Below are 12067 nucleotides of genomic sequence, written 5' to 3'. Positions count from 1 at the left end.
ATATATATATATATATATATATAGATATATAATGCTATATATTAGTATTCAGTATATATATTAAAATTGAGTTTCCTTTTCTTCAAACAGGAAAAATTGTGGTCGCATAAGTGTTTCACTTTTGTTTATTATTCAGAAACAAGATAATTCTGCATACCATAATATATTAATAACATATACATCTTTGATCCTGAAGTCATGTTGCACTGTTCTTTAAAGCTAAATACACTGCAAAAAATTGCTGTAATTTGTACACCAAATTTTGATGCACTTTTTTTTCCGCACCGGTGTTATAATGTTAAATAAAATCAATTTTTGCTGCGAAATCTGTTGTTTTTGTTACGTGTGTCAGATAACCAATCGAAACGATTTCTGCCAATAGAAACGAGAACTGAAATAATTTGCCGCCATTTTCAGTTTGTTTTAAAACATTCGCCGTGGTTAGATTTTATATTTTACCTAATACTAATTAACTTTTATATTATAATGGCGGTGCGGGTTAAGAATCAATTGAATTCTGTTAAAGTTAAAGAATTCCCTGGTTTTGAGGCAAAAAATTTATTTTTAAAGTTAGAAAACTAAAAACAGACTATATGTTATTTGAGTAATGATATAAGAAAAACGATCTACTTTAGAAGATTTGGTTTATCAATTATTCAAGAAAATTGTACAGATTGTCAAGTGAGTTTCTTATTGTTATTTCCAATTTTTTAATATTATTTGTGTAGAATGCAGTACTTATATTAAGGATGAGTTAATTAGAATTTCTTTGCAGAAAACAAATAAAGCGATTAAATGAAAAACGTGTACAGTATGTTTAAATACACTATTATTTGCACGCGTAAGCAAAATTATTTGTTTATAATGACTTATTATGGCTTTCATCTATTTAGATTTTTGCTGTATTCTGATAGTAAGGTTTCGAACTTAAGCTTGATTCTTAATAATTGTATTTAATGAGATTATGTATAAGGTTTTAAGTAAATATCCTATCATCTTCAATATTCAATGATAACGGAAGATATTTGCCCACGTTATTTTTTAAAAATATCAGGTTTATTTTTTTATGACAGTGTCTCTTTAATTAAAGTTTTTAAGCATACACCTTCAATATACAATGATCTCTTACGTAGCACGTATTCACGCTCCAAAATAGCAGAAATATTTCAAACTAAATTTTACTACTAAAGTAGATCCTCAATTTATTGGTAATGGTACAACCGGGCTCCAGACAGCATGAAGGCTACTGATCAATGAAAAAAAAATGGTAAAAGCTCATTTACTGACATTTGAAGGGAGGATTGTTGATCCAAGTAGGATTTTGTAGCAAGAGATTGTTTTCATTTACGTTGCAAAATTTTCAAAATTGGTGGTTTTTGGATTATAAGGTGCATGCATGAATGGCTTGCTCTTTTTCATGACCCAAATCCTCAGGAAAATGTCAAAGGCTCTTCTGAGTAAGACTGAATATTAAAAAAAAAGAAACAGTTTCAGTCTGCGGCAGAATTACAGACAGCCATCATGGTTGATACTTGACATAATATTGATGCTATTGTCCTTCTGGGATTAGTAAAGTGTTAGCAGATCTTATATTTTCAGTCGTATAAAAATATGACAGATATATTGGAAGTGACTTCATTTCCATGGGATACTTTTTTCCTCAACTTTTACTTATTGAATGTTTTTCCTGTCCAGGAGGAGCAGGAAATCTGCCAATCCTTGAAAATATGAGTTTAGATATAAACTTTACTTCTTTTTATAAATTTGGATTCCATTAGTTTTCTTGACTTATCGTTGAGTCTAAAAATCAAGATGGCTTTATTTAAGTGGACTACACAGAATTTTACTACAGACGGAACTTTTGCTGCACGTGAAAAAAGTTCGAATGAATCATGCGATACGAATTCTGCACCCGGCTATCACAGACCACAGTGCTGATGCAAAATATCATCAGTGGTAGACGGATCATGGGTTAGAGTCCGCTTGACATCAGGCTAACCCTGGGAGGTTTTCGTGGTTTTCCTCTCCACTCAAATGTGGGTTAGTTCCATCTAAAAAGTCCTCCACCAAGGTAAATTTCTCCGAATACCTGATACAGGAGTTTCCTTGTCTTCTGGATTGTGTTCAAATTTACAAGGCTACTGAGTTGAAGATTAGTAGTCGTAAACCCAAACATTTGGGTCCGCTGTACAATGACGATTATAAGGTAAAATAGAATAAATCGGACTTACTTTTGCTTGTACTTCATTACTTCTGAAAATTGGTATTTTTGCTTGTGTATTTGTAATTAGTTTAAGGGAAAAGTATCGTTATTTATAATGAAAGTTTTAAAAGGAACTGTCACTTTTTCTTACTCATACCTTTTATAGATTTTTTTACTGCAATTTTCTTCAAACTTTTTTAAATCGATTATATTAATATTGTATTATTTAAATTTAGTTAAGTATCTTTGAAAGTATTTGCGAAATACAAAATTTGAGTAAAATCTGTCGCATAGTTCCTGAGAAATTGGATTTTAAATACGCGACTTCTTTAAAAATTAATTTCCCAGGAACTGCTTGACCGATTTCGCTCAATTTTTGTATTTTTCCATGTAAATTTACATACTTTAAAATAGCATAAAAAATTACTCTCCTTACAATTCAACATTTCTTGACTAATATCAAATAAAATAATAAAGAATAATAAATATTTACTAAAATTTATTTTTTGGGTGCAATTATCTTAGAATAAACGAATTTTATAATTGTGTGCAAAACTTTTTCGATTCGCTTAAAAATTTCTCGAGATATGGCGAAATACATTAAAAGAAAAATTAACATTAAGAGGTCAGAACATTGGATCACTCTCCCTATCAAGGTATGGGGACCATATTTCCCAAATTGCTGCTACCCCCTATATTTTGGGGGTGGGAAATTCGATTGCATTGAAAAAAAAAGGTATTTTTATTCAGAGAAAGTAAGTTTTTGAGTCCGATTTCGTAACTTAAAATATCGTTTGTACTAATTAACTAGCATACTTAAGGTCACTTTTTTGAACCATTAAGATTGAGTGCTAAAAGGTGAATATCCGAATAATAGATCAAAAGTTATTCAGGGTGGTCCGTTTTTTATTTTGCGCTATCTACACAAATTATACCAGCTTATCGGGTTAAATTTTATTTTAATAAAGATCAATCCAACAGATTATATCAAAATTTGTAATGTTCTTGCTTATTTCGTGTATTTTAGAGCCACAGTAAATTGTTATAATTTTATTTTTAACAGCCAAGCAGTTTAGATTTCTAACTGCAAGATTAAAAGATTTTTATTATGAATTTGAACTAAAGTAAAAAAGTCTAGCAAGTCCTGCAAACTCGGTTTTGAATAATATGAGATTGCTTTTATCGAATAATACTAGATTAAGTGGAAATATATACGCGTAAAATTAAAAGATTTTTAAACTTATCATTAAGCATGTTTTTACTTTTAACGTCTCAGTTTCCAAACTAAATTTGATACAGGGTTAAAACAGCAATTGTTATATATTTCTAAATATCTATCACGCATTTTTAAAAGAGCTGCACCGCTTTAAAGTTTAGCAAAATAAGGATTTTCTCTGGAGTATCTAAAATCATTAAAAGACTTAGTTTACTTTTAGAACGTAAATTTAGCTATGAAACAGCGCTTTGAAAATAGTTCTTAGTATACATGACTGGCATTATCTTTGAGATAAGCTGAATTAAATTATGTAAATATGTTGCTTTCTCGTACAGTATCCTGAAATCTAAAGATTAGCTTGATCAATGTTTCGTATACAAGATTATATTGTTTGTTAGATACATTAAAAATTTCTCTGTAGTTAAGACGTTTAAAATGTTAACGCCTGATTTGAAGGGAAAAAAGACTTTTGCTTAAATAAATCATGGTTAGTTAAAAGCTATTTATTTCTTTCCAAAATGCACTTAATTTTATAAAGTTTCTTCTCTGGTTTGCTGCATTTTGTTATGTTTAATTGCAAAATTAATTTACTTCTTTTACAATAATGCTTCCATTAAATATTTAGGGGGGATTTTTTATGATGTTTTTTTAGTAATTGCTAAGTTTGATTCAAAAATTTAAAATTATTAATTCAGATCTGTAACCTAAATCACGCGCACATAGAGAGAGAGAGAGAGAAAGAGAGAGAGAGAGAGAGAGAGAGGGAGAGAGAGAAAAAAGAAAAATACTTTAAAATAAATCAGCCTTTAGTATTCAAACAGTTTTGCTTGTAATTATTAAAATAAGAATCGTAAAAATAAGTCGTAAGTAAAAATTAATTTGCAGAGCGTCTTTATTGAATTGAATGAAAAATAATGATGGGGAGAATTTAAAATAGAAATATAGCAAATATTACTGGCAATTTTGTTTTGCTTTAAAAACACTAAAGATTTGGACGAAATATTAAAGATCAATATTTTAAAATAATTAACTAGATAAATCCGTACAATAATTAATTATTCTGTCCTTCCAAATAAAAATAAAGTTTACAGTTAAGAACACTTCTTTACTTTCATGGGTTTGAAATCTTATACAACTGGCATGATTAAAAACTTTAACACACACACATATATATATACGGTTTTGTAACCATTTTCAGTTGGGGTTGTTCCAAAACCGTAAAAAATAAATTTAAATGGACATTGAAGTTACGTTTTGCTAGGCTTTACCATAGGTAATGGACATTAAAGTTAGGTTGTTGTTGAATTGTGTCTTGTCAAGTAAACCATGGATTAGGGCTTAGTAAATTATCGCGTGTTGCCATCTATCGTAAGAGATGGGAAGTAGTAGACTTTTCCTGTAAAGTTCTGTGTTGCTGTCATTTATTTGAGAATGAGAGCTTCATATTCCAACAGTCCAGGGTCACTAACTGAGAAGTGCAAGACACTGAAATTCCTCATATGCTTAAGGAATGCTTCAATAAATATTGTGTTGTCAAAGCTGGGAATCCAACCCCTTTTCAGCCAGTCATGTGATTGACGGATTTGCCCTCTCATCTAAAGTATATACCATGGTTAAGTGGCTTCATAATTTGTTCACCACAATCTGTTTACTATAAGATCATTAGGCATCCGTTGTTTTGTTAGACATCCGATGATGGAAAGTAGAAGCAGGAATTCGTAATTCTTATCACATGGCATAGCTTCTAGCTTTCGAAGAACATGTGCTCGATTCTCATTGGCATCGATGAAATCCTGGCTGTTTAAATTAATGATTTTTATCACAGTTAAGTTTAAATATAAGCTTTTTCGTTCTTATTTGGTTGGTATGGTTAAGTATGGTTAAAATATCGGTCAAATGAATTGTAATTTAACCAATTTTCTGAGAAATTTCTAACAGAGTCCCAAAAAATGTTTTTTTTTTAGTTTTAAATGTTTCCCTAATATTGATCTATTAAGCACCACATTTTCACATAATTATGGGTCTTAAAATAGATAGTTTTGCAATTATTTTTTGAATCAGGAATTATAATATTTCGCCCTCCCTCAAATTACCTATATTATCTCTTTTCTTCATATTTTATCTAATTGATTATTTAAAAAAATTATTGGTGTAGTGTTTTAATATTTCCCACATTTCTAAAATATTTCCTGAAGCAAAATTTTTTTTTTTATCAATACCATTTTTCTATTTTGAAATACCCATCATTTTTTGTTCAATTTGATAAATGCCTTCTCCTAATTAATTTTTTTATTTAAGATGTATTTTTAGCAAATAGGAGCAAAACTGTTTGAATAATAAAGGCTGATAATAAGTTTTGAATTCTAAAGTATTTTTCACACTTTGTCTCTTTGTGAGTCAGGTTACAGATCTGTACTAATAATTTAAAACTCTTGTATCAAACTCATCAGTTACTAAAAAAGCATTACCCTAGATATTTGAAGAAATCATTATTTGATAAGTCACTGTTAGAATTTTTATTCTAAAATGGCTATTTTACTGTCACTTTAGAAGGAAAATTCTAACAGTGTATAAGCAACTGTAGTGAAATGGAAAAATACATGATGGCACGGAAGCATCCGATTTACTTTAAAAATTATTTTATATGCTTAATTGTTCTAAAGATTTATTAGAGACTTGCCAAATTAAGGTTATGAATTGTGCAATACCAGTAAAATTGAATTCGTTTAAAAGAGTTACGATTAAAGGTTAAAGAAATTGCTTTTCTTAAATATTTTGGATTATTTGCCTAAAAAATTCATTAAAAATAGATATTATGCAATGTATTAAAGTGATTGTGCTTACTTTTCTTTTTATCTTTCTTTAAAATAAAAATACATAAGCTTGTGCATTAAAAGTGATAGTTTAGTAATACATAAAGTTAAGTTCAGAATCTGGAAGTATGTGTTTTTGAAATCAGAAATTTTGGTTTCCATACATGTCGAATCAACAATATTGTTTCGAAGAGAATACTATAGATAGGTTTTGTTTCTTTTTCCATTTTAAAAATAGAACCTGAAACAAGTCTGAATAATTTAGTATTTTTTGCGTATTTCTTTTAGCTTAAGAAATGCATTTTGAATAAAAATGTCAGCTACTTAAATATGAAAAGACATATATGATATATTTAAAATGTAATACCTTAAGATAAGCACAGATACATGCATTAATAAAACAGTCCAGGCTTCAACCGTAGGTCTAGTGTTTCAATGCTTACATCTATTTTTTTATTATTTGATCACACTGTTAGAAATTTCTCGGTAAATATGGTTAAATAGCAATTTATTTGTCATTTTACCATTTTCAACGAAAACAATCAAATAACCATAAAAAGATGATATTCAAACTATTAAGTGTGAGAAAAAAGCGTTTATTGATTTCTTCTTTCTATAGCTTAACCGCCAGAAATCTCCATGCCAACTAGGCTCACTTTATATAGCTACTTGGTTCTGTACAGCTGAGTACATATTATAGCTCTGAGGGCTAATTGGTCAATCTCATGATCAGCTGAATCCCAGCGGTGACACTGCAGTATTTCTCCCTTCAATACATGAGGAGTTTACAGTGTCCTACACTCTTCAATTTTTATCTCAGCAGTGGGAAAACGAAACTATCCTTCACTCATAAATGGTGCAATATCAACAGAGCTCCAATGTTCAGTTAAGCTTAATTTTCATGGCTTTGAAAACAAAAAGTTGCAAACGGTTACAAAACTGTACTGTTTTGTATTCATGGTTTCTTAACCGTACCAGTTGCAAACGGTTTCAAAACTGTAAAGGTAAAAAATGCTCCTAACCATAAACTTTATGGTTAATCGGATGGCCAGACAGCTGCCAGTAATTTTACCGTAATTTCAGAATGTAAATTCTAACAGTGCAAGTATAATGGCATGTATAATTGGCATAATCGAATGATCATGTAAACAAATATTTTAACTGTAATCTATTTATGATATCATTATTGCTATAATTTAAGAACTGTCTCATGAAAATTTTAAGTTCCTTACAATAAATAATTTTATACTGAAGTATAAGTCTGCAAATTCGCTGTAAAAATTGTAGTGGAACATATCTCCGAATTTTGTGCTAATCTACCCAAAGAATTGCGTACAGGAATACTTTTCTTCAAGTTTACATTATACTAAGCGTTCATATAATACGCTTTAAAGGTTGTAGTTAAATCTAAGCACCAATAATTGAGAATGCTTAGATTAAACTTATGTTCATTCATATCATTCGTGAATTATCTTCACCTCCGAAAACACTAATTTTTGTGTACTTAGGAATAGGCCAGGGGTGGCGAACCTTTATGCACCAACGTGCCATTTTTTTCAAAAAATTGTTTAATGAGGTCATAGACGTGCCGTCAAATCATTTTGACTTTATGATTATTGGGAAAATAATAATACTAAATACTATCAACTCAAAACTCTTTATTTACTATGAAAAAAAAAATATTGCAATGTCTCAGTTGTACCCGTATTCAACTTAAAGTAACATCAGTGTGACCTCTGTTGTTGCAGATTAGATGACAAATAACTTATATTAGGTTGTAAGATGTTAGTTTAAGCAGGACTGTTAAATTTGTTTTGCTAGTTATTTATTGTTAGCTTGTTTTTTATGGTTATTAATTGTTTTTTGGAATTAATTGTATATTTTTTTGTTAATAATTGTTTATTCGTTTTTGCTTTTTGTGAATTTCAATTTAATTGTTAATACACTTTATAGTAAACTTTGTGATCGGTAGTGTGCCCAGAATATTGTGTCACGTGCCATAAATGGCACGCGTGCCATTGGTTCGCCATCCCAGTAGATTGTTTAAAATCGAGTGGCACGAGTTTTTTTTTGTTTTTTTGCACAAATCTCTGCATCTACAAGAACAAAATTTCGCTGTAGCACAATGTATGTTTTAGTCGTGTAATAAGATGATTTATTCTAATTTTTAAATATTTTTCAATTGTGTTAAATAAATTTATAATTCTTCATTTCTATACATTTCTGTTCTGTTAAGTCTAATTCGAATTAGTCTGCTTTTAATCGTTTTCTTACATTGAGCGGACAGTTTTCAAAGAGTAAAAGATTCACAAACACATCAAAAAAATTGTGTTGATTAATTTTCATCGTATACTGTGAATTTGCGTTTTAATCAAGTTGCATTTTGTTTAAAAATCAGAAATATGCAAATACCTTGTACGGCCATTGGTTTTTCTGCAGATACTGTTTGGAAGGATGGTGCATCTGCCGATACTTCACATTTATAAATTCCAGCTGTTAAGTCACTAATGTCTCGTATATATACAGAACCATCATTTGATCTTCCAATCTAAAGAAATTAAAAAAAAAATCTATTAAAAAATAATACATTCTTTCGAGAAACTGATGCATTAGAACTATGAGTAACATTAGGATATTTACATACATACATTTAAACTCATTATAGGAAATAATTAAAATTAGCATAAGTGAAACGAATATAAAATTTTATTTGCTTTCAATTTATTATATATATGTGTATCGAGAAATTCCATTGTAGTAGACTGAAATTAATATTAAAAAAAAACACTATTTTTTTAAAAATATATAAGAAAAAAATAAATTTAAGCATTGCTACATTTAGTATGGGACTCAAGAAACCAAAAAAGTGTATTTATAATTAGTAAAAGAAATTCGCGAAATTTTGAAGGCTGAAAAGATGCTGTCGTAATAAACTAACAGAAATGACCTTCTTTAGATACTTTTATATATAAGTTTCTTACTAATAAAATAATGGATATTTCATTCCAAAAATTACGTATTTCTTTTAATATCAATTTAATAATTCCAAAGTATAAATTTAACTGATGCCACAAAGTAAATAAAAGAGAATTCTTATCTGTAACAGAGAAAATATCTGGAAAAATGATTAAATTTTAGCCTATTTTTTAGTAAATATTACAATTGATATAGAATAAATATTACAACTGATGTAGTGATTAACTGGCCAATAATACTTTTCGTTCAAGAATAATTATCTTGTTGAGATCTGACGACTTCCGCAAGTCTATTAGATTTTTTTTTATAAAATACAAAATACCAAAAATAACTTATATATGTGCATGTACGTATATATGTGTGTGTATATATATGTGTGTGTATATATATATGTGTGTATATATATGTGTGTGTATATATATATGCATATATAAATATATGTGTATTTATGTGTATTTCCTATATCTATTTCTGTATTCAAATATTCAGGTTTGGGACTTAAAGTTTTGGACCTTATTATATAAAAGATGAATCAGTAACTATAGATTAGTGAATTGATTTTGTTTCTTCAGACTTCTTTTTCAGCAGATTTCATACTTGTCTTGGTTCAGCAAAGGCAGTTAATATCCTTAAGAGTTGAGCGAAATTTCAGTTTCTGGCTACCTGAAGGTCACGCCAAATTTACAACGCACATATGTTGATTTCTTTAGGTACTGTTTATTAGTATGCATTTAAAAAAAGTGCGTAACATTTTTTACGTAAGGAATATATCTTCAAAACTTAACAAGTCAAGTATCCAACTACCGTCTGACTTTGAAGTTAGGTAGTTTAATTTACAATTTTTGAAAACCACCAAGGTTACTAATTCTGCCATGCAATTGAGAAACCAACGTAAGCGACAAAAAATTCAAAATTGAGATTTTTATATATTAGGCATCTATGTATACTAAGCCACATATTGCAAAAAAAATTAAAAGTAATTTTATTTTATCAGTTTTCTGAAACTCGATTTTAGCGTTCTTAGCAATAGAAGGAAAATAGTTGTCCTACCTCTTTTCTTGGAATCAATCGTGAAGCACGTAAGTTTTTTTTTAATTGCATGGCAGAATTGTTATAGGATAGCTTTAATTTGATTTTTTAGTTAAGTTACTTATACGAATTTGAATTTTTTTATATTTGCAAAGTTAACTAGAGCAGCCGATAACATCTGCCTAATTTCATAATTAGACTGAATCTGATTAAAAATCAATTTTTAAAAAAGTAAAGTCAGATAAATTTTTTTTATTTATTCATTTTAAACTTCGTTAATTTAAGTTTTTTTTGCATGTTTTGTTTTCAAAACGCTACGAGCCATTTCTATTTTTAATATTTCCATTAATCATAACTTAAGAAGTAGTAATTTAAAAACAATTATATTGTTTTCCACAATAAATAACTACACATTTAAAGAGAAAATCAGGCAAAAGAAACACTGTTTTGTTGAATTTATTTAGTATAGTAAGGCAGTCCATTTAGTCTGGCTGTTAAGGGTATTATTGTTTAAAATATTTTTCTGAAATTGGTTTTGTTCCAACAGCTAGAGATTTTTTTTATTTCTTATAAATGGCCTTTTTAGTCTATTTTTATCGTTAAAAACGTTATATATGACAGGGGGTCGCGTAAACGTTGTGATTAGCTTTTAGAGGAGTTAGGGCACATCTACAGGATTTGAATTGCATTCGAACCCATGCCACCCAGAAATCTCGGTATGTACGGCTAGGGGCGTGGTTTACATGATATTTTATTTGATTATTGATTGACCTGGTTTATATAATATTTTTTGAGCGAATGATCATTTGAAATCTTGTCTGATTCTCACTGTTTTTTAGAGTCTTCATGCTCACGCTTTGTGACTTCAGCCTTATGCTCTGAGTATGAAGTGATTATCGAAAAACGTAAAATAACTTCAATTTGATGCAATTTTTTCCAATTTATTTCAAAAATATTAAATTAGTATTTTGAAATCTCATTTTTACAATTTCGAAGCATAAAATAGTTTTTGATTTATTAAAAATTTAATGAGAATGGCATTATCTTTATTTCACAACATGCCATAAAACTTGCCTAAATCCTTCCTTGATTTTAGTATTAGTCATTATCTAGATAATAGTCATTATTCTAAATATTAGTTCTTACTCTAATTAATTATTTTTTATTCTAAATATCTAGTTCTTATTCTAAATAATTAGTCAGTAGTCTAAAATAATTAGTAATTATTTTACTCAGTCATTATCTAGTTCAATGGTCAATAAAAAATATGTGATAAAGCTGTTGATTTCTAAATGAAATAGTACCTTAAAAATATATATAATGTATCCATAGAAGTTCGGATAGATTTTGTTTGATCTACTTTATTTGCCATATTGAATTTAAACGTTTGAAAGTTTTATTTGATTAAAATAGAATTAAAAAACCCAGGTATTCAATGTCAGAGGAATTTCACATCGAGTGGAAGAAAGAGTGAAACCTTACTTTTGCTTCTTGGCAAGATATTTTGGCGATGAAAAGGCTTTATTTGAAGTCTGTTTTAGAAAGACGCATTCCGTATCTCATTTAATACAAATGAATTGCAAGCTTGGAGGACAAAAAATTGGTCATTGGAAAAAAATCATGAAAAGTATAACTTAATATCGTGTAACTCCACAGTTTGATTTGTTAACAGCCTAGATTCAGCTAAAAAGTGAGCTACAAAACTTTGCAGATACGTCTCATTCATGCTTTATCATCAATGCCAGCATTTGCAACGTACCAACATGTGCCACAGATTAAGTTTGATGGTCAGGTCAAGTGATTTTGCAAGCCAATCAGGATGTGTGTGTG

The 12067-nt window shown here is 29.0% G+C and overlaps 1 protein-coding gene across 1 annotated transcript in view; it reads right to left on the bottom strand.

The window, feature by feature from the left end:
* The window catches only part of LOC107451041 (uncharacterized), a 252119-nt gene that overhangs the window by 7411 nt on the left and 232641 nt on the right, over positions 1-12067 (bottom strand). Inside the window, exon 3 of the mRNA XM_016067013.3 lies at positions 8645-8780. Within this exon, the coding sequence (XP_015922499.1) occupies positions 8645-8780 (136 nt within the window). The remainder of the gene's footprint in view (positions 1-8644; positions 8781-12067) is intronic.

This window comes from Parasteatoda tepidariorum, chromosome X1, assembly GCF_043381705.1.
Source record: "Parasteatoda tepidariorum isolate YZ-2023 chromosome X1, CAS_Ptep_4.0, whole genome shotgun sequence".
NCBI lineage: Eukaryota > Metazoa > Arthropoda > Arachnida > Araneae > Theridiidae > Parasteatoda > Parasteatoda tepidariorum.
Note: the sequence above shows the minus strand (reverse complement) of the source record. Positions and strands in the feature narration are given on the sequence as shown.